Consider the following 24493-nt stretch of genomic DNA (forward strand, 5'->3'; position numbering starts at 1 on the left):
CAACAGTCTCCTAGAATCTGATCCCTACATGACTGAAGGATCCTACTTCTGGTGATGACCCAAATCCTAGTACATCCATGGAATTTGTCAGCAGGGTAGGAAGCCACCAACCTCAGTCCTAATCTTAAGAAAACCATAGTGCTCCTTAGAGGGAGAAATCCACATTGTTCTCAAAACTATTGTACTTTAGGAGTGCCTAGCTGGCTGAGTCGGAAGACTGCGTGGCTCTTAATCTGAGTCTTGAGTTCAAGTCCCACACTGGGTGTAGAGATTACTTAAACAAATAAACTTAACGATAACAACAACAAATTGCACTTTCGTTCTGATGTAAGTGCTATAATCATGTAATGACAAAGGAGTGGTTTCTCATTTTCAAAAATCACCTTGAACAATACAGAGAATGAATACTGTTCTGCAAATATTGTATCTTAAATAGTTTATTCAAGCTGTTCTAAAAAATGGTTCATTCTTACTAAAAGAAAAAATAAGAGTCCTTAAAAAACACTGCCACCCCCTATAGTTCTCTGCTACCCCAGCCCTGGGTTTGCATCACTGTAGTGCAGGATTAGTATTATTTATAGTTAAAAGATATGTCAGCTCAGCTTACTAAAATTTAAAATGCATTCAGCTGCCCACTGCTAAAGCCCAGTTTCAAACCTTTCATCTGCTACCAAGGCTGACCCTTCAAACCACTGGAACTTTGATTCATTACAAGCCTGAGCCAGAGGCCCGCCACGTGAGCAACCACCTCAAGCCATATCCTGGCTCACTCCCTGCTGCACGATTCTGACCTGATTTCAAAGGTTCAGTTTCCCTCCCAACTCTCCTCCCACGCAAGCCCTCATTCTTGTGACTTTTTAAAATCTTGAGATTATCCCTCTCCTCTTGAGTGAACCACACAAGAGTGGCCAGCAACGCAGGCCCCAAGTCCGTAGGAATTCAGAACAGGAGGCCATTGGTGACATTAAAAAATGTCAAAATCAAACAGTGTTATCAAAGATAGATGGGAACTCCCCTGTATCATGTATTTGAGACATATAAAATTTGCAGCAAAACATTATAAATAATGCTGGACAACTGTGTCTGATTCATTTCTATTCTAGAATTCTCTCAGCACCAGGGTCAAATGTGAACTAGTAGTACCTGATAATGGTCACTCCAGCGCTTAACTGTTTTGTATCCCTGTAACTGGGGTGTGTATGTTACATGGTAGATTTCTTGAATGTGGGAGATATATACCTAAACTTCCATATCTAGATGCTCAATAAATTCTTGTTCAAATGGCAAAGAATCACGGTGACAATCAGCTCTCTCTACTGGTGACTACAGAAAAAGTGAAGGCTAGCTGCTATGTCGGTGAACCAGCAAAAATCACCGAAGTGTCTGAATTTATAAGACACTGTTCATTGCTGAGATGCATGGGTGGATCAGTGGGTTAAGCCTCTGCCTTCAGCTCAGGTCATGATCTCAGGATCCTGGGCTCGAGCTCTGCATCAGGCTCTCTGCTCAGCAGGGAGCCTGCTTTCCCCTCTCTCTCTGCCTGCCTCTCTACCTAATAAAATCTTAAAAAAAAAAAAAAAAAGACACTGTTCATTGCTGATCCAGTTTCTAGCAGCTGTAGATACTTCTATGGGCATAGAAATAATGAATTCTTGAATTAATTAAGTAATCTCGTTAATTATAATAAGATAATGCTTTCCTGTCTTCAACAAATATTTATGGAGTGCCTGCCACTTGCCAGGTGGGAACAAAACAGACACAAATTGCTATCCTTGTGACATTTACTCCCTGTGAGGGAAATAAATGATAAAAAATGTAAGTCTAAAATAGACAGCGGTGATTCTGAGGAGACAAAGCGGGGCAGGGAATAGGAGTACGGAGAATGGCAGTTTACAGTGGAGATGACAATGCCTGGAGCAGTGAGGGAATGAGCCATACCAACAAGTGGGGAAGCAGAGGGGTCCCCAAATCCTAAGGCTCAGAGGAAGGCATATGCCTGCTTTAGTCAAAGGACACCAAGGGGGGCACCTGGGTGGCTCAGTAGGTTAAGTCTCTGCCCTCAGCTCAGGTCATGATCCCAAGGTCCTGGGATCAAACCCTGAATGGGGCTCTCTGCTCAACAGGGAGCCTGCTTCCCCCCCCATCTCTCTCTGCTTGCCTCTCTACCTACTTGTGATCTTTCTCTGTCAAATAAATAAATAAAATCTTTAAAAAAAAAAAGTACACCAAGGAAGCCAAAGTGGCCAGAGTAGTGTAAGACAGGGATAGAACAGCACAGGCAACTATCATACCAAACAGTATCATAAAGGGCATTCTAATTCATTACAGAAACTTGGGCTTTTTCTCAAGGTTGAAAAGCAAGTGGAGAATTCTAAAGGAAATGTGACACGATACAACCTATATTGTTATTCTTTTAAGTTTTATTTATTTGAGAGTGTGCGTGAGCAGGGGAGGGGCAGAGGGAAAGAGATAGGGGAAGCTGACTCCCAGCTCAGCTCAACCCAGGGCTCCATCTCACAACTTTGAGACCATGAAATGAGCTCAAACCAAGACCTGGATGATGCTCAACTGACTGAGCCACCCAGGTGCCCCATGACTTATTTTTTTTTTAAATATTTTATTTATTTGACAGAGAGAAATCACAACTAGGCAGAGAGGCAGGCAGAGAGAGAGGAGGAAGCAGGCTCCCTGTGGAGCAGAGAGCCCGATGTGGGGCTCGATCCCAGAACCCTAGGATCATGACCTGAGCCGAAGGCAGAGGCTTTAACCCACTGAGCCACCCCCCATGACTTATTTTTAAAGGAGCCTGCTAGCTGCCATGTTGAATATAGACCAAAAGCCAAGGAGAGTAGAAGCTACAAAACCAGTTATAAGGCCAGTGCAATAATCCAAGCAAGATGCAACAGTGGCTTGCACAAAAGTAGGGGCAGTGGAGGTGATAAATGGCAGAATTAGAGATTCATTTTGAAAATTGTTGACAGATATAACCCTGATTTTTTTCAAACTTTGTCAGGGGCCAACTTTCAAGGGATTGCAGTGGAGGAGAAGGACCTCCTTGCTACATATGAAACCCCAACCCAGAAGTAGTTTATCTAAACATCTATTTAGATAGTTTAACATCAGGATTACTGAATGATTGTACATGGAATGTAAAAAGATTTGTTCAAAGAAAAGGAAGAATGGCATTGCCATCTACTGAAACAGAATTTTTTTAAAAGGTGGTGAGAATAGCATGTTTGAAGTAGAAAAATATCAGGTGCTCAATCTGGGATAAGTCTGAAATGTCTATTAGACATCCATGTGGATGTCTCAAGAAGGAATATGCAATGTAGATCAGAGACACAGTGAAGAGCAGACTACTCAAACCAAGATATCTAGCAGCAGAGCTCATGGGGGTTCTTGCACAAGTGATTTCTGACTGACTGCTTTCTGGAGAAAACTGTAGGGAGTTAAGAAACACAAGATAGGGCAGGGGACAAAACTAGACCAAAAAACACAAAGGGGATTAATCTAGACTTGCTTTGATATCATGGGGAGATATGGAGTATACACTGTTGCTAGAAACTTGAACCTCTAAGTTCTGTCAAATCTTCTTTACCAATAGAGGCAACTCTTCCTCTCTTATCTGAAGAAGCTGGTCACCCCTTCCCTGCAGAGGATGCAATGGACTCTCCTCTACTAGCTTCCTTGCAAGGCACTGCTAATCCTACTAATGACTTCACCTCCTCTCATTGCTTCCAGACCTATAACCAGACTCAAGGCCCAGCAGGCCCAACAGGGTTAGATACAAATTGTGCCTGGTGAGAAGGTGTGATACACCCCAAAATCCTAGGGAGCATCACTGAATCAAAGGGTGCATGCACTACTAAATTTGATAGATATTGCCAAATTGCCCTCTATAGAAATTATACAAATTTATGCTCCCATCAACAATGTATAAGAGAACACATACCAATGTATAAGAGAACATATTACCAATAATTTGGTAAAAAAGTGGTTTCAATGTTTAGTTTTCCCAAATGGATAGTTAAAACTGCTCTCAGTATAGTTTTAATTTGTATTTCTCTTATTATACATTAGGTCAACTACCTTTCCTGTGTTAAAGAACCATTTGTATTTCCCCTTTTCTGTGAACTACATATTCATAAGTATTTGCCTTTTCTCTTTTTATTTTGGGTTATTGATCTTTTTTCTTACATATGCAGATTTTTAATTTTTTTTATTTTTTTATAAACATATAATGTATTTTTATCCCCAGAGGTACAGGTCTGTGAATCTCCAGGTTTACACACTTCACAGCCCTTACCATAGCACATACCCTCCCCAATGTCCATGATCCCACCCCCCTCTCCCGACCCCGCTCCCCCCAGCAACCCTCAGTTTCTTTTGTGAGATTAAGAGTCTCTTACGGTTTGTCTCCCTCCCAATCCCATCTTGTTTCATTTATTCTTTTCCTACCCCCCAAGCCCTCCACATTGCATCTCCACTTCCTCATATCAGAGAGATCATATGAAAGTTGTCTTTCTCCGACTGACTTATTTCACTAAGCATAATACCCTCTAATTCCATCCATGTTGTCGCAAATGGCAAGATTTCATTTCTTTTCATGGCTGTATAGTATTCTATGATATTTGTCATATAGATATTCATACTAATTCTATCTTAATTTTATGTTTTACCACTTAATATTAAAAACTTATTATCCCATTTGATCATTTTAGGTATGAATTCCTTCTGTTTGCATTCACTGGACATATTTTTCATTCTTTTATTTTCAAACTTTCTCTTTTTTATGGATCTTAGAAACAGAGTTGTGTTTTGCTTTTTGAGACAATCTGAAGACCATTCTCTTTTAAGTATAAGCCCATTTTTACTTAATTTTATATTTCCTATGTTTCATCTTAGTTCTAGCACATTACTTTATGTTCTGTGTTTTGTTTATATATAAATTTACAGAGGGGGTAATTATTGTCTTTGTATTCACTGTGTTTCTTCATTTTTGTTTGTGGTTCTATTAATCGTAAGAAAAGTGTATTTTTTGTTCTAGTGCTTACCTTTGTAATCATAATTTTATATAGTTCTCTTAGTCCTCTTTCTTTTGACCACATCTATTGGCTACCACCAATGAGCAATAATGAAAAAAATAATTAACTAGGTTACAAAAAGTCTGTGACTTTTGTCTTAGTGGTACTCTCTCTTTTGCAGACACTCTGGGGCCAGTTCATCTGTTTACTCAAATGAAGTCAGACACTTTAAGAAGAGCATTATGCGGCAAGGAACTGAAGGAGGCCTCCAGCCAATAGCTCATGAGGACCTGATGCTTCAGTCCAGTAATCCATAAGAAACTGAATCCTGCCAGCAAACAGGTTTTCTGGAAAGTGGCTCCTTCCCAGCATGAAGTTGAGTACAGCCTGTGACAGGTAAGACATGCCTGACTTCCTGATCCATAGAAGCTATGAGGCTATAATAAAGGTTGCTGTAAGCCATTAAGTGTCAGGATAATTTGTTATGCAGCAATAGATAACTAACACATGCATACTAAGGGTTAAGCATCTGACTCTTGATTTCGGCTCAGGTCATGATCTCAAGGCCGTAGTTTTGAGCTCCATGCCAGGCTCCCCAGTTATCAGGGAATCTGCTTGGGATTCTCTCTGTCCCTCCACCATCCCTCTGTGTGCTTTCTCTCTCTCTCTCAGATAATCTTTCCTTAGAAAGTTTTAAATTTACCAATTACTTACCAATTAATTCCATTACAACTTGGTATTTCAAGTTTTACTAAGAATGCCTAAGAGGGGCACCTGAGTGGCTCAGTTGGTTAAGCATCTAGCTCTTGATTTCAGCTCGGGTCATGATCTCAGGGTCCTAGGACCAAGTCCCACATTGGACTTCACACTCAGTGGGGAGTCTCCTTGAGAATTCTCTCTTTCCCTCTGCTCCTTTCCCTGCTTATGTAAGTGCGCTCATAAATAAATAAATAAATAATCTTTAAAAAAAAGAAGAAGGCAGACTAAGAAAACAGGGCTTTTCTAGATTGTGGAAGCTGAAGGCATGTACACATGCTATAATGTCATCCAAAAAGGTGGGGGAGAAAACAGCCAACATTTCTGTCACACTTATTTTTTTTTAAGATTTTATTCATTTATTTGATAGACAGAGATCACAAGTAGGCAGAGAGGCAGGCAGAGAGGAAGAGGGGGAAGCAGGCTCCCCACTAAGCAGACAGCCCAATGCAGGACTCGATCCCAGGAGCCTGGGATAATGACCTGAGCCGAAGGCAGAGGCTTTAACCCACTGAGCCACCCAGGCGCCCCTTCTGTCACATTTAAAGGCAGTATTTCATGAAGCAAAATACAGGAAAAATTGAATTATCAAAAAAGGGGATGTTTTAAAAAATTAAATAACATTCAGACTAAAATAATCTATCTGCAATTGAGGATAAAATATCAGCTCTAACTATATTTTTGTTTTTCCAGCTATAGTACCAATATACTGCAACACAATGAAATGGCCATTTTTTTCCCTCACTGACTTAAGATGCCTTACTTATCATATATAATTCTCCATGTAACTATTATCTGGACTATGTGTTGATGCATTTATCCCTGCATCAATACCACACTGTTAAAGGTTATAGCACTAAGGTATTCTACTTCCATCATTCACTGGCCACAAGGCCTCAGAAAACTTCTCTAAGCCTTTTTCTACTTTGCAGTGTTGTTTTCAGAATTAAATATATAAGGGATTAAGTAAATAAATTTCTTAGTCCCACGCCTCACACAAAATAGGCATTCATAAATGACTATTAGTAATATCATCATAATGCACAAAAAATTTGACAGGCAAAAGTTAATGATAATAGTAAGCTGACTACGTATTTTTAAAATATAACAAACCTTGCTCCTCCTTTATGTTTCCCTGTGTGTTCAAGCTCCATGAGAACTAGTCCCTGTGGGGAGATCATTCAGATTCTGGTAGATATTCTTTTCCCCTAGGCTAACAATGTGAGAAGAGGAAGGAACAAAGATGAGCTTATACAGGGTGCCTTGGAGAGGGAGACTGGGTCAGTAAGAAAAGAGAAGTGGCACTTCACTAAGATTCCCATAGGAAGGAGCTAAGCTAGTCATTCACAGTTGCTTAGCAACATGTAAATGCACAAGAAAGAAGCAAAGTACACCCATGACAAAATCGGGCATATCTTACTCTCTCACTTACCCATTTATTATTTCTACATTGAGGATTAGTCAAAGAGAAACAGAATATAAGTTTGACCTCCAAAAATAAGCTGGCCAGTCAGCAAAGGAAATACAGCTCATACATCAACATAAAAAATGTAGTAGGTAGCCCAGAAATAAATATACAGACAAAAGTCCATGTGCTTATGGCTGAGTTCCAGGGGCCATAGAATTATTCTGTTCAACGTAAAAAGTATTTATAAGTGCTTCAGGGGACACATAGAAAAGTACAAGGTAGCCCATGCTTTCAAACACTTTAAAAAATACTAGGAAGGAGTGCCTGCATGGCTCAGGCACTTAAGCATCTGACCCCTGGTTTCAGCTCAGGTCATGATCAGGGTCATAAGACTGAGCCCCACCATCTGGCTCCACACTCAGCATGGAGTCTGGTTGGGATTCTCTCCTCTCCTTCTGCCCTTCCCACTCGCACTCTCTCTTACTAAAATATACACATAAATAAAATCTTTTTAAAAAGAATAAAATAAAATATACTAGGGAGAATAAAGCATGAATATAGATCATTCCACCACAAAAGAGAATTCAGCTCATGACTGAGGAACATCCCATTCATATATACTCAAAGGTCAGAGAGAGCAAAGCTTGGGGGATAGCAAACCAGAAAAGCTTCCCTGAAGAGAAGTCATTTGAATTAACCTTTAAAAGTTAAATAGGGGGAAAATGTATAGGATTTTCACATGTAGATATAGGGATAAGAGAGCACATCTCAGTATGTCAGGGAGAAAGCTCCAGGTATGTTGGGAACAAGGTTAATCCAGATTTTGCTACAAAATAGGATTCTGCTAGAATAGACACAGAGAAGGATAAAATTATTGCCATATTTTGAAGTTCTGTGAGTGCTTAGGGACCCATGTTTCATTTCTCACTCAGAGGCGGTGACAGTGTGGGTGGAATGGTTAGTTACACCTTCAAGAGATGAATCTGGTAATGGTAGTTCTGATTAGGAGGGAGGGGAGAGTGTAATGGAGCAAGTGGTGAAGAAGACATTTTAGCAGTCCCAGTGAGAGGAGGACGGTCTAATCTAAACTAGAATCCACAGAAATGGGAAGAAGGGGACAGACAACAGAGACACTGCAGAGGTCGCAACTGAAGACAAGCTGCTAATTAAGTTCAAGGGCTCAGCAGAGATGGGGAGTGAAAATTATCTCAGAGGTGGATATAAAAGAAGAAATAGATCCAACTGAGTGTAAAGGGGGTTGGTGGAGGGAAAGGAAGAAGGGAAAGGACATTCATTTTGAACTTACTAAATTTGAAATGTTCATGGTACTATCAGATGGTGATGCCCAAAGTGGAAGAAAACAAGAGGTTTGGAATTCTGAGGAAGGTCAACATTCTGATGACTGATTATTCGCATGAGGGTCATAAGTAAAACTATGTGAATAGTTGTAAACACAAAAGGAAAAGGAGCAGATGAATCCCCAAGAAAGAAGACAGTTGGCTAAGGAAAGAGCTGGGGGGAAGGGCACAGGAGGATGAGCAGGTAGTGAGAGAGACACAAGAAGAGCAGCAGAAGGGGGAGAAGAACCTAGCGCAGCATCACAAGACCTTCAGGAAGATCCATGGATGGGCAATTATGAGTGGTGCTCATTTTCTTTTTTAAAATCCTCTACCAAGATCAGGTTTTACTTTTGCAAAAGTATTGTTAATCAGTTTTTTTTTTTTTAAAGAAGTCACTTGTTATCAAGAAAAGCAAATACTATAGAGACATAAGAAGATGAGGGCTGATGGGGCGCCTGGCTAGTTCCGCTGGAAAAGCTTGCAACTCTGGATCTTGGGGTTGTGAGTTCGAGCCCCACACTGGATGTAGAGTATTGCTTAAATAAATAAATAAACTTAAAAAGATGATGAGGGCTGAGGATAACATTACATTTAAGAATTAGGAACTCCTGTGTGTCCTTTAGAAACATGTTTTGGTTTTTTTTTTTTTTTTTTAGAAACACATTTTAAGTGACTGGGGGAGCAGAGAGAATTGTAAGGCAGCATGGGGTGGTGGGTGATTCTCAACAAGTGACTAGCAGAATGGCTACTTGAGGGGGTAAAAGAATTGGGATTTTTTTCAGGAAAGCAGATAAGAGGCACATTTGTGGTGGGAAGTAAGGACAGTGAAGAGGGAAAGTCTGAAGATTCACAAAGAAGTTGACAGAGCAGGGCATAGGAAAGAACCAAAGAGAGCCATGAAAAGCCAACAGCCAGTCTTCTAGAAAACCTATCTTCTAATGAAAAAGTGGAGATGAGTCTTTTTAAATGCAAATAGAGAGAAGGTTAGGGACCTCAGTTTGAATGATTCAAAAGGTAACTGAGCTTAAGGAAGGTTTGAGGTTTACGGAAGGCAGAAAAGCAGCCTGCACGCTTCACCAAACCAAAATCAAGTCTTTTCTTCTTAAATCTTGTCAGATATATAAAGGTAAACCTCCCCAAGTCAAAAATTTCAGTAGGTCTCAGTCTCAGCATAAAAGAAGTCACATATGGGTTCATCAAACTTAGTATTCACAGAACAGACGAACAGAGTAGGCTATGGCAGAGAACATAAGCAATATATAAACCAGAAACCGCTAGCTTTCATAGGGATTTCCAAAGGTCATCTGCAAATATACAAATCCCAGATAACATACATTGCCACACACATGCACAAACGGACCACAGTCTGTGAGAAGAGTTCAGACACCAGGAACTCTTGCACAGAAGACAGAGGCTTCACTCCAACAGACGGTTGGAAAACAAGGATGTGATAAAAAGAAAGGGGAGAGGGGGGGACAGGACAGTGAGGGGAGGGGAGAGGAGGGAAGGCGAGGAAAAAAAAAAAAAGAAAGGTGGCTTATAGCATGGAGCCAGAGGAAAACTGAGGCTCCAAATATCTTCTCCAGTCTGCTCAACAGATAAAAATTGAACTATGTGTCAGGATCCTTGCATCCAGTTTCCAGAAGGATAATTTTAAACTCCAAGAGATCCATCACAGGGAAAATAAAAGTTTCCTGATTCTTTGGCCACATCAAGTCCCACAGGGAACATAGCTGCATTAGCTACACACTTGCTGAGTGTAAACCGGTGATGCGAGCCCATTATCTCAGGACCTTCGATCTCACCCTGAACTCCTGTTTCATTGAAGTTATTCTCCTCGTCATTAAATATAGCAGAGAGGAAAAGAGCATTAAAAGTGGCAAAAAGATTTAAAGAAGCCATGTCGCAATGTACCATGCCCTCTGCAGTAGAGTCTCTGAGGTTTTCCCATTAATTGCAACTCAAGATGCCCAGCACCACGCACAGCATCCTCCCTCCAGCACACCTCTCAGCCTAGGGCTGCTCAAGAGCAGTCATGGGTGGACAGCTGTGCACAGATAAATCACTGCTTGCCATACCCAATGCCTAAATTCCAAGATGGAAAAACACCTGCAGCACTGAGCACCAGTGACAGAAAATAGGAGGTGAAGAGCATATAGCAAAAGAGATAAGAACCAGAAGAACCCTGATGTATGCCTGGGCACTGGGGTCACGAAAGCTGCGATGGAGAGTGGGGCCTTCTTATTATGTCTTTCCAGAGAGCAAAACCTGCCAATGAGAAAGACAACAGTAAAGATTGTTCAGGTAACAAGTTTTAAAGAGAAGAGGGATTTCTCATATGATCTTACAGTATTCCTAGTGGCATTCCAAGATTGCAACCCTCTCCTTAAAAAGTAGTGATATAAGCTTTGGTTGCCTATGAAAATAGGATGGTGCTCAATATGGAGAGCCCCACAGAACTGAGCAGCATCTACGGAACCAATCCAGACACCTTCTGTTTTAGCTAGAGGAAGATGGGGAGGGTGAAGGTTGTGGTCTTCACGCAACAGAAAGCACTGAGCGAGATGAAGAAGCATAAGGCAGCGCTGTTCAGGAAGGCCAGGTACTGCAATACAGAGTTGTATGGGAAGGCCAATGGATACTGGAAAATATAAATGCTCTTCCCCATCACCATCCACTGCCAACAGAGGCAAGAGCCCCCCAGGCAAGAGTCCCCCAGGCTAATTTAGCACAAGGTTAACAACGTTCTCTGTAACAACCACTCCATGCTCAATGTTACAGTGATGAACACTGCTCACTGCTGTCACCAGGAACAAAAAATAAAATAAAATGATAGCCAGGGTGATGGCTCTCTTATCAGTCAATCACTGGAGGTTCTGGAACCATGTCATGTCCATTCATCTCTCCTGTGGACAAAATGGATCCCCCAGACTTCAAGGTCTATTCCTTTTGGGTGGCTCTGGAAGGTCCTGCATGATGTTTGCCCCTCTCGCTGCCCCCAGGGGTAAAGGACAGAGTAGAGGACATGGGCTATCTCCTGAGGGTAAAGAGGTTTCTTCTTCTCAGAATAGATGCAAATATTTCCAAGGCTCGGTTTCAAAATCTCCCTGCCTATCCCTGAATTTGTGCGCCCGTCCTCTGCCCACTCTCTGTCCATGTCAACATTGGTGTGAATAATATGCCAGGCAGGCACTTGCATTTAGCATCCCGCACACAGAGGTTCTACTTCTCTGAGCTGACACCCACATCACTGCACACCTGCTGGCAGCTCTGTGAGGAAATCCTCTATCAAGGGTCAGAGCTCACATTCATTGGTTGATTGTTCATTCCAGGCGTTGTTCTAAGTGTTCTCCACTGCGTTAGTTCTCAGCATGACCTTATGAAATAGGTGCTTTTGGAATACCTCTGTAATAGAAAAGTGAGCTAAACCTCTACTAAAGAGGTTAGTTTCAAGTCCTATAACTTGTCATGACCATCAGCATCAAAAAGAACACAGGAGACAATTATACATTATCACGCAGGTGATTTTCTCTTACAACATTTTATAATTAGTGACATTTAAAGTGTCATTTCATGGAGGAATCCCTACCAGAATAGCAATAAAAACAATGGGATGTGGCAGAAAGAACCCCAGACAAGGACTCACCATGAGTTACTGAGTATGTTATTAGCCACTCTGTACCTCAGTTTCTCCATCTGTGAGATGCAAAAAGTATCTTTTTTAAAGATCATATTTATTTGTCAGAGAGAAAGGGAGAGAGGGAGAGAAAGCACAAGCAAGGGGAGCAGCAGGCAGAGGGAGAAGCAGGCTCCATGCCGAGCAAGGAATCAGATGTAGGACTCAATCCCAAGACCCTGGGATCATGACCTAAGCCATAGGCAGATGCTTAACTGACTGAGCCACCTATGTTTCCCTACTTGTTTTATTTTTTGTTTTGTTTTTAAGTTAGCTCTATACCCACCATGTCACTTGAACTTACAACCCCAGGTCGAGAATCACATGCTGTTCCAACTGTGCCAGCCAGGTACCCCAAGTATTATCTGTTCTAAGTCAAGACTGAGAATCTAAGACTAGAATCTCAATTTTTAGAGTGAAAGAAAACATTAAAATAATATTATAAAACAAAGAAATTAGGCTTCAAATTATAGATTAAGAGTCTCAGCTAAGGTCATAGTTAAATGGAGGGAAGACCAAGACCCAAAGGGATTCCAGAACCAGAGATCCCTGCCATAGTTAGCAATACATCCTTTACTCTGATCTCCTTCATCCCTAGCTGAAGACAGAGACCAGGTTTTGAATCTTGTCACAATCACAATCTATTGATCTTCAGGCTAGTCATTTAATCTTTCTGAATGCTTCTTTCTTCACGTATAAAATATATGGATCAAAAATACCTGTGAATATACATCTATACTATCTGCATGAGCATAAGAAAGAATTAAGGTGACAATGACAACTGTTACTATAATAACTACCTTCCTCCTGTGGAGGGACAAATAGTCCAAGGAGAACTCAGGAGAGGTCAAAGCACCAAATCTTGGACTATCTACATTAACCAGACGGAGGCAAAGTAAGCAAAGGTTTTATTTTTCATAGGAATGCTGTTCAAAGAGTTAAAAAAATCAGCAGTTAGGTGAGTACTTACTTACCCAGGTGAGTGATAAGCAGATTAATGTGTCTATAGGCACATTAAGGCCCATTAATTATTTACAGGCAAACAGAAATTATTCTGGTTTTATTATATTATTTTATTATTATAATTATATAATTATATAATATATATTATATAAATAAATTATATGATATAAAAGTATATTTTATTATATTAATATAATAGGATTGATTATTAATTATAGGCAAACAGAAATTATTCTGGATCATATATGACAATATTGAAGGCTCAAGATAAAGTAACTTGAGAGTGAGGGAGTATTTTATAGTACATTCCTGTTCTGGCCAGCACTATATCCAACCAGTTCCATGCATACAACATCATAAAGAGAGAAAAGAATGCAGAAACACAGCATCTCTTTCTAGTTCCCAGCCCACTGGGACAAAGATCCAGGTGGAATTGTTCTTCCAACACAGAGCCCTTGCTATGGTGAATGATGCATTCTTAAAGAAAGGAGAGAGATCTAAGGTGTTTTTCACCTTGCCTTTCAGTGAAGATGCAAATCCTCAGTAGATAGAGTTTGTAACTGCTCTCTTCATTGACCTTGCTTCTCTGGCTGACATTTGGCCATTTCCTACCGGATCTTGGAGCAATTCGGCAAACTTTGAACTCCTAGTTCTAGAGTTTAGCCAGCCAGAGACCTCTCAGTATGGAAGCTCATCCTTCCCATCCACGTCCTACATCTTCGATGGCTTGTGTAATTGGAAAGATGTGTGCAACCTTCAATGCAGTCAACAATAATTTATGAGGCATCTCCCATGTCATAAGGACCCTGTGAAAGGCACTGGAGGTTCAACAGTGAACGAGGTACCTGCCCTCAAAGTGTTTTCATGCACCAATCATAAATTACAATATTACCTAGCCACAAACTTTGTGCAGATTAAGCTAATCCAACCAGGTAAATAACCATTTGTATTTAAAAATGCAGTATATTTTAGAGTGATTCTTTTGTTTGTGCTTTTTATTTGTTCACTGCCTTTTACTTCCTCATATTCAGATTTATCTCAGGTGGAAGCCAAATCTGAGAATTTTGAGTTTTCACAGCTGGTCTTTATATGTGTAATGGTGGGGATGCTACAGGTAGGAATCCAGAGTAGATTCTCTACATGGGAAATACATACCTCAAGGACTCTCTCTGAGAGGGATAAAGTAGGAGGACTCCCGGGCTGCAGTTGGAAATGTTATATTCCCATTCCTACCAAGAATTCCAAGAAGAGCTCAGCAGGAGCAGCAGCAGCAAAGCCTTCATTGGGGTACAAGAAAGATGCTATCTTGTATGTTGTAAGGAAGGAGACATGGGTCATTGAAGGAGATGGAAATGCCATTATGTTTAGGGAATAACCAGACAAGTTTGGCTACAGCAAAGGGAATGGTGGCTTATCAGGCTAGGAAGAGTCCACAGAAAGCCTAGATAGTCAGGATGAGATACTGGGTTATGTTTTTGGTCAAGATGGAGCCATCAAGTGTTTGAGGGCTCTTATGAGCTACAACCTAGGAAAAAGTGGTTAAGAACATCAACCAATCAAGAAGTCCTGAGATAAGCCCACTAGACATGGCATAACTGAAAGGGTGGTGAAAAGGATGCAGGACATAAAAGTCGCATCACCATCCTCTCCCCACCCAAGGCATTCAGTACAGTTCTGGAACTCTACTGTTTCAGGGAACAGTAGACACGGAAAGGCAGTCTTCCAGGTGCTTCCAGATGAGGGGTCCGTGGAGACAGATACTGCTGATGCTCTTGCCTTCACTGCTCTCACCCAACCCTTTTCTAGTCTTTCAGTCTACATGTGTTTTTAAAATTGATTCCATCAACAGGGGCGCCTGGGTGATTCAGTGGGTTTAGCATCTGCTTTCAGCTCAGGTCATGATCCTAGGGTCCTGGGATCAAGTCCCACATCAGACTCCCTGCTCGGCAGGGAGCCTGCTTCTCCCTTTCCTCCCCACTTCTCCCTGATCATGCTCACTCATCTCCCTTGTGCTCTCTGTCACTATCTTCATCTCTCTCTCTCTCAAATAAATCTTTAAAAAAATTCCAGGGGCACCTGGATGGCTCAGTAGGTTAAAGCCTCTGCATGAACTCAGGGTCCTGGGATCAAGCCCCGCATTGGGCTCTCTGCTCAGCAGAGAGCCTGCTTCCCCTTCTCTCTCTACCTGCCTCTCTGCCTACTTGTGATCTCTGTCAAATAAATAAATAAAATCTTAAGAAAAAAAATTCCATCAGAAAAAAAAATTCATGAGCATGCATCCAACCATATGCATATTTACTTAATGTATTCTTTAACATGCATGTGTACTTAACTAATACATTCGGTACATCATAAAATATAAACACAAAAAAGGAACTAAAAGGATAAGATAGAAATAAGTGGAAACTGGAGCTGCCACACTTTTCTTTCCACATTCAGTGGATCATTACGCACACAACTCTGGGATGCAAACACCCCAATTTGGAGACTACCATCATAAGCACTGGCATTCAGGATCCACCTTGGGTAAGCAAACAGGAAGGGTAGGATTATCAAAATTAAGAACAATAGCAAACATATTTTGTACTCCTTCTCTATCTTCTGTCGGCCAAAATCTAAAATTATTTCCACATCACACAATTCCTTTGAATTCAACATATAGCAAACAAATAAAATCATGGGCAGGGCTTAGAGTGCCGGAAAACTCCTATACACCCTCAACTTTCCATGACATCAAACTTAAAAGACTCCATGTGGGTGAAATCAGTCATAAGCTGGTCACCAAAGAAGGGAAGGGACAAGACTGGCAAACAGAAGAAAGAAGGAATTTCCAGATGGGCCAAATGACCACAGGCTAGAGTGAAGAAGATATGGAGATGTGGGGAGATGGAAAGAATCTTTCCTGGACTGGAGTGGAGAGACCACTGACAGGAGAGCAGTAATAAGGAGGGCAGTTGTGTGTGGGATGGTGAGACAATCTATGCCACCATTAAAAAAATACTTCAGGTTGAACTTGAAAACAGCCGACAACCATTACAGGTCTCTGTAAAGTGGTCAGACCCAAAGGATCTTTGGTGACCTCTCATATAGAGGATGTGAGAGGTCTATTAGGCAATGAGGCCATCATCCCAGCCCAGAGTGGTTTGGGACCCACACTGGGGTCCTAGGAGCAGTGGAGGGGATGGCAGGAACAGAGAAGGGTGCAGAAAGAATTGATAGGGCATGGAAGGAGTACCAAAGAAAGAAGGAAATGAAAAGAACAGTACCCAAAAGAACAGTACCCAAACTTTACAGGTTCTCACCACTCATGGGCTTATCCATACATAGTCATTATTGATACTGTTAACTTGAGACAGACCAGCCTTTGTCCAGAGCTTTCCAAAGCATGGTCTTCAGGATTTTTCTCAGCTTGGAGCTGCTTAGCACCAGGATGCTGGAGTGCAAACGGATGCCTGCATAGGTCACCACTTCCCAGGCCCAGTACCAGTGACTCTGGAAGACTGTGATTTTCATAGAAACAACAATCAGAGACAGGAAATATGATATATAAAAGACAAGGAAGAAAACAAGTGACTTCAGGGTCATGGTGTGAGCCTGGGTACTAGGATCACATGCTCCCAGTCTATGTTCCCTCATCTGCCCCAAGTGCTGGTACAGTGAGAACATGAGCAAGAACGTGGACACCAAGAACAGGAAGAATGGGATCAACCATGTAAGCATTGTATGAGGTAGAATAAGAGACCAATAAAAGGGCTGTACTGTCAGCCAGGGTGCTGTTTCCTTGGGAACTCTGGGGGGTAAGCATCTGCATAAAAATTCTAGTCCCAGTGGCTGATGAGATGACTCTCGGGCCAGCTAAGACCAGGGAGCCCAGCAGCAGCCTGGGCATTGACTGAGAAATCCTCCACTTCAGCCAGAAGAAGACAGGGTAGGAGAAGACAGTGATCTTCACACAGTAGAAGACGGCAAGCCACACAGTGAGCCAGGAAGTGAGAGTGCTGATGAAGTTCCAGGGGATCTGGTCATAGTCTATTTCAGAGAAGGTCAAGAGGTTGTTCAAGATGGCCACCCCAAGCAGGCAGAACCGGGGAGGGGCCAGGGAGGCCACAATCATGTCACCTGCAGGCAGCACCCGCATCGCACTCACTCCATGCCCAGCACAGTAACCATGAAGCCATTCTGCAACATCGCAGCCAACAACTCCAGCAAGAAGATGACCATGAAGATCAATGCGGGTGAGGAGGACATCATCTCCAAGAGGCTCACACTGGGACACTGGGACACATCCACAAGGAAAAGTGGCCTCTCAGGCCAGGCCACTCAGTTGAGACCAGAGATCCAAAAAGCTCTCTCCTTAGATTCATAAAAAGCCCAGCTACTAGCAAATACCTCCAGTCCCGCAGGATTTGAAAAGAAGATCCCTGTGATCTCTCTTGGCATGTAAATCACTCCCAGCTCAATGATCCACTGTCTATATTTGCCTATCCTGTTGCCTGCTTCTTACCAGAGCCAGGGAAAGGGAAATGTTAACAGAAGAGAGGCTGCATGAGTGATTGAAAATACTCATATTTTGTACTTTATTTCTTAACCATATTATTTTTTTCCTGACTTTTCTTTAAAAGATGTCCTTATTCCTGTTTGGCTCCCCTAACCCCAAACCTTCCTGGATCCTTCATGTCCCAGTTTAATATTTTTTTCACTAGTCTGTACACATTACAATAAGGTCCATCTCTTGAATGCATAGAGTAAAAAGTCATCCATATGCACAAGCACCAGGAAAAGGCTCATTTTCTCCTCCACTGACTGCTCATGCTGCCTTAAATGTTACTGGCAGGCTCCATATTGAAATTTGAGGAGTCTCCAGTTAAAATGGGAATTTCCCTAATGTTAACATCAAATCTGTTAGCCATTAATGCCTTAGCTTTAATGTGCTTAGCAAACAGAAATTACTCCTTTCCTAAGAAGGCTCTGAGGAAATGAGAGAGTAGGTAAGTCATGAGGAGGGAAAAACAGAGAAGGGAAACTGGGAACCAGATCCAGAGTGGACATAAAACTGGAGCCAGGGAACCAAGAATTGGGATGACAAGAGGAGCTCAGAGCAAGCCCATGGGGTGGGAGTGGCACAATAAGAGAATAGCAACCAACTTGTTAGAACACCTTGCCGCTGATAAGGTGAGTGCACACATTACATTTTGCCTCTACCACCAACCACACAGGGACACTGGTCCAGATCAGGGAACAATGAAGAAAAACCCAACTAAGATGGGCGCCCCGGTGGCTCAGTGGGTTAAAGCCTCTGCCTTCGGCTCAGGTCATGATCCCGGAGTCCTGGGATCGAGCCCTGCATTGGGCTCTCTGCTCCACAGGGAGCCTGCTTCCTCCTCTCTCTCTGCCTGCCTCTCTGCCTAGCTGTGATTTCTCTCTGTCAAATAGATAAAATATTTAAAAAAAAGCAAAAGGGAAAGAGGAAGAGAGAGAAAGGTAGAAGGAAGCAGAAGTGCAGGAAGAAAAACAGGGAAGGGAGTCTCCTCTTCCACTATCAAAGATCCTGGAGTCACAGTCCTCCCCAAAGCCACTCACAAATAAAGGCTTCTCTCCCACTCAGTATGGTCTCACTCAAAACTTCACAGTGAGAGGTCTATTGTAAATGATGAAAGAGAATAAAAACAAGAATAAACATTTATAGAAACCTCAGGAAAAAGAGTTTGTTTGTTTTTAAAGATTTTATTTGACAGAGAGAGAGACAGCAAGAGAGGGAATACAAAGCAGCAAGAGTGGAAGATGGAGAGGCAGGATTCCCTCTGGGCAGGAAGCCCGATGTGGGGCTCAATCCCAGGACCCCAGGATCAGGGCCTGAGCTGAGGCAGACTCTCAACAACTGAGCCACCCAGGTGCCCCAGGAAAAAGAGGTTTTGGCTACCTCTCAAACGTGGCATTTGGTTGAAGAACTGCTTCAGTTTTCTCAAAAGATCACCAAAGAGCAGATAACCCACTTTGATCAATGGTTTAAAACTCAGCTTCCATGACTTGCTTTAGTTATTTGCATGTTTTCCCCTGCCTTCTCCTTGAAGATAGTAGCAATGAGAGGCTCCTGCAAGTTTCACAATATTTTGGCTCTTCTTGAAATCCTTTTGGTGAAAGGCCAGCTTCATGATGTCACGAAGAAGCAAGTTGAGGCCATGGCACACACGCCCTGTTGCCATCACATGTAACCAAGTATTCCCTGTGTGCTCACAGGCAACCTTGTGACTTACCCGGTCATCAAAGCAAATACTTTGCTGAAAATGGTTTTCCCAGGACTCTTCCTTTTCTATGGTTGACAGCTCTTCAAGTGTTTTCTTTTGTTTCCACACTCCTCTGTAAGCAGGTTGAAAGAGTATTTTTCCATGGGCACCAGTTCATCCATCTCTCAGTGCGCCACTAGATGTGAGCCTTAGAGAGGTCCCATGCCCTCTAAATAGTCTGCCTCCAAAAGAGGCCATAAACAGGACAACTCATTTCATTGTTTTTGAGACTCCTTCCAATATACAGCACCAATCTAAATACCATGTGTTTCTCACCACAATTTGGGGCATGTTTTGTTTTCTAAAGGTGTCTCATGGTTGAAAATAAAACTGAAAAATCCTTTTGTAGCACAATTGTCAAAAAAATTTTTAGCATGATGCCTGAGTCACCTGTGAAATTTTGCTGGTGTCAACACATAACAGCAGAAGGTCAGATTCAAGTGGATAATTCTGAAGAGACCTACCTGCACTCCCTTCATTTTGACTCTCTATACTAGAAAAGGACTTTTTTGGCTTCTGTTCATGAGGGAGTTTCTTTTGTTTTATTTTTCTCTTATTACATTAAAAAACATACTGGGTCACTTTAGTGACATGTAAAAATACATATTTCATTTAACAGCATTTGTAAATCCTAGTGTCCATTCCCGATTGGACCTATGAGTGACCTGCAGTGTACAAATACTTCCACATTCTTCCATGGTTCCATCAGGTAATTGAAGGTCTGTGCCAGGGAAAGGTGGAGGAGGAAGGAAATAACAATGTTTTTAAAGGCTACACTGCACATAAACATGAAGCTAAATTATGCACTAATTTAGTAAGATTTCCTGGCAGAATAAGTTCAAAATATTCTTCTGGCCCTACAGACCTTCTCTCATCATATATTCGCGTGAATAATTTTGAAAAAAACACTGTATCATTAGAAATCCAGTATAAAAAAGGGGCACCTGGGTGGCTCAGTGGGTTAAAGCCTGACTTCAGCTCAGGTCATGATCCCAGGGTACTGGGATCGAGCCCCGCATCGGGCTCTCTGCTCAGCCGGGAGCCTATTTCCTCCTCTCTCTGCCTGCCTCTCTGCCTACTTGTGATCTCTGTCAAATAAATAAAATCTTTAAAAAAAAAAAAAAAAGAAGAAATCCAGTATAAAATAGAATTGTAATTTTCTAAAAGTAAATTTGAGTTTACAATATCCTTGTTTTTCAAAATGTATAAGCATAGTTAAATATTGCCTAATATTCAGGTAAATTTATGCATTTTCCTTTTAGCTAAAGAAAATAGCATTTTAAAGTTATTTTTGCAATGATAAAGTTTGTTTGCAATGAGGTGCAGAGTCTAATATTATTCTAATTCCAAAAATTTTAGATTAGTTTTTTTTTCTCTGACTTGGACCATCTGAGCAATGGAGAGCAATAAAACTAATTTCTAAAGGAATAAATCAATGCTCCTTCCATAATGCCATCAACTTCACTCAAATGTCTAACATTTGGTAGAAGGATAAATCATGTTCAACTCCTAAATCAGCAGTTTACAAACCATGCCTTGAAGGAAGTTCTCATGGTAGAGAAGGCACAAGATGAGAACTGAAGAAGGGCAACCACAGGCATCCACTTCCTTTTCAAATAGAGCAGCTTTGGGGTGCCTGGGTGGCTCAGTCAGTTAGCCTCTGACTAGATTTCAGCTCAGGTCATGATCTCAGGGTCATGGATGGAGTCTGCTTGTCCCTTTCCCACCTTGTGCATGTATGCTTGCTCTTTCACTCCCTCTCTCAAATAAATAAATAAATCTTAAAAAACAAAACAGAGTAGCTTTGCTTACATCTAGTTTATATACTAATACATATATATTAGTGTAAGATCTCAGTTAAAGACAGGACTGAACCACAAAAAGCAAATTTGGAGCTGATGTCTCAAATCGAAAGCCAAAGAGGGAAAGAGATTGAATCCCTACATATTCTTTCACCCTCTCCCCAAAACTCTTCTGAATTGACTATGCAGAGATTTTTAGAAATTATTTTTCAAACTTCCAATCTACACTAACAGAATGAGGGAAGAAAAAAAAAAATGGGGGAGAAGCTGGAAAGTAGATGGACAAGCAGCCAAAAACAGCAGATCTGAGAATACTAAAGCCTATGCAAGCAGAAGGAAAAGTCAAGAACTAACCTGACTTTTACTCGGGATTTTCAGTACCAGGCGCCTCTGGAGAAAAGTTGCTAAACATTGGTTATAAGTCAGTTTAAGATTCAGATTCCCAGATCACTTCCTCCCTTTTGTATAACTAGGCAACCACTCTTTCTCAGCCTTAGGGAAAGACTAGAGGTTATTTCCTGGAGACGATAAAACAGGGTCTCTGAGGTAACAAATTAAGTAAACTAACATCTTTCCCTCACTTGGGTTCCAAACACATCTGAGGTAACAAATTAAGTAAACTAACATCTTTCCCTCACTTGGGTTCCAAGAACACTGGCACCCAGGCCTTCAGCTTCCAGGCATGAAATGAGTGTAGACTTTTCAAAGAATCCAAGCATTCCAAGAAAAAGATGTAAAGACACTATCAGAGATTCCTCAGATAATTAGCCCTGCCTGCATTCTACTGTGAAGCCTGGGGTCAACAATCCCATTCACAAGTTCACAACTTCCAGTCAGTCCTCCATCCCTTACTCAACATGAACAGAAAACAAGGAGTTTGGAGTATCTGAGAAAAGGTGGAAGATAAAATGAAAACAAAGCAAAAAAAGAGCTACTTGTAGGAAATTCATCAATGCAAGGAGAAAAAAAACTTTCCTCACCAAAACTGACATTCTCAGAGAGTTCATAGTATCCAAAACAACCAAATAAAATAATAAGATGTTATTAAAAGAAAACATTCAAAACTTTTTAAAATTTCACTCAAATTAAAAACATGATTAGCTAAAATTAAAAACTCAATATAAGAGACAGAAGATAAAATTTACGAAAGTATCTCAGAAAGGAGAGCCAAAAAACCCCACAAAACCATAGGTAGAAAACAACAACACTAATCCGGGATATCAAATATCCAATTAATAAAGATTCTAAAAGGAGAAAAATAATAAATGAAGGGGAAAATCCTACCAACAAAATAACTGAAGAACTAAAAGACATAATTTTTTCTATTAAAAGGGCCTTCCAAGTATCTGGGCCATCATAAAGTTTCAGAATATTGAGCATAAAGTGAGGATCCCACAAGCTTCTCAAGAGGGCAAGAAGTGAAGAGGATATCATATTCAAAATATTAACAATTTGAGTATTTTTTAGACTTTTCAAAGGTAATTTTAGAAGCTAAAAGACACTGCAACAATCATCTCTGACCTAGAATTTTCTATCTGGATACTCAAGTTCAAGGGCAAAATAGTCTTTTCAGACAATCTTAGTCTCAAAAACAGTTTACTTTCTATCTAATCTTTCTCTGGGAACCACTCCTTCAAAGCTAGAGTACAGTATGATTAAGGAAGACATGGGGTATAGATAATACAAGGTCCAGAATGAGAGACAGGCAAAGGGGATCACCAGGATGACTGTGAAGACAGATCTTAGTTAGGGTGGAGAGAGGTGCACCGAGCATGGGGACAATTTTAGACTGGAACAAAACAAGAGGGTCTAGGAGAGACTTTCTCAGGAAAATAAAATCGTAGACTACTAAATGTTTCCGAAATTACTGGGAAGGATTTAGGCCACTGATGAAGAATTTGAAAGCAAAAGGCAAATAAAACAAGGCAATTATTAACACAACAGGAAACAAAAAAATGTGCATAGGAAAGAAAAAATAATTGTGGAATGTATAGTTCATCATGAATAACATTTTTTTTTCTTTAATAACACATTGCCATTAAAAGAAAACATGTTTCTCTACTCACAAAACCAGAAACCAAAATGGGGGGGTAGAGTTTCTCACACCAACCAATTCTCCAACTTTCCAGACATCAACTGGGTGCCCTAGAATTCAACTCCAACACTAATTACTTGAAGTTAGCACAGACCCACAGGTTAAGGACTTAGTTCCCCAAGACTGCACCCACTTCAGAGGCCAGTCTCAGGCTATCACCTGTACTTCTGACCAACCAGCTATAAGTTGGAGGTTCCTACACTTCCTCCTAGGGTTCAATAATTTGCCATAGCATCTCACAGAACTCTGGGAAACATTTTAGTTATAGTTACTGCTTTATTACAAATGATTTAGATAAACAGTCAGATAAAGAGGTACATGGGATGAGACCTAGAAGAGTTCTAAATATAGAAGCTTCTGTCCCCATGGAGTTAGGGTTCCCCACTCTCCTGGCATTTGAATGTATTCACCAACCAGGAAGCTCTCTGAACCTCCTCATTTGGGAGTTGTATGGTGGTTTCATTATGTAGGTACAATTGATTAAATCATTGGCCACCAGTGATTGACTCAATGTCCAGAGGCTGAGGTGAGGCTCAAAGTTCCAACCTTCTAGTCATGTCTGGGTCTATCACCAGCTCCATTCTGATGCTAGGGGCACCAGCCACTAGTGATGTCATGAACATCAAAAAGACATTCCTGGGGCACCTGGGTGGCTCAGTTGGTTAAGCATCTGCCTTCCATATGCCTTCAGCTCAGGTCATGATCCCAGGGTCCTGGGATGGAGTTCTACATCAGGCTCCCTGCTCAGGGGGAAGCCTGCTTCTCCCTCTCTTTCTGCCTGTCATTCCCCCTGCTTGTGCATTCTCTCTCTTTCTCTATCAAACAAATAAATAAATCTTTATTTTTTTTAAATATATATTTATTTATTTAACAGAGAGACAGAGAGAGCACAAATAGGCAGAGAGGCAGGCAGAGAGAGAGGAAGGGAAAGCAGGCTCCCGCCGAGCAGAGAGCCTGATGTGGGGCTCGATCCCAGGACCCTGAGATCATGCCCTGAGCCGAAGGCAGAGGCTTAACCCACTGAGCCACCCAGGTGCCCCTAAATAAATCTTTAAAAAAAAAAAAAAAGACATCCCTATCACCCCAGAGATTCCAAGGGTCTTAGAAGCTCTGGCTCAGGAACTAGGGTCAAAGACTATATATTA

General features: G+C 41.3%; 1 protein-coding gene and 1 pseudogene across 1 annotated transcript; both read right to left on the bottom strand.

Annotated features, from left to right (window-relative positions):
• Positions 1-10489: 10489 nt before the first annotated feature.
• Positions 10490-11202, bottom strand: TAS2R60 (taste 2 receptor member 60). The gene is given in 5 exon segments (XM_046020238.1): positions 10490-10626; positions 10629-10683; positions 10686-10741; positions 10744-10953; positions 10956-11202. Coding segments are annotated over 5 exon segments (705 nt in total).
• A 5307-nt stretch (positions 11203-16509) lies between these two features.
• LOC123951477 lies at positions 16510-17415 on the bottom strand (annotated as a pseudogene).
• Positions 17416-24493: the final 7078 nt, after the last annotated feature.

Source organism: Meles meles, chromosome 10, assembly GCF_922984935.1.
Source record: "Meles meles chromosome 10, mMelMel3.1 paternal haplotype, whole genome shotgun sequence".
Lineage (NCBI taxonomy): Eukaryota > Metazoa > Chordata > Mammalia > Carnivora > Mustelidae > Meles > Meles meles.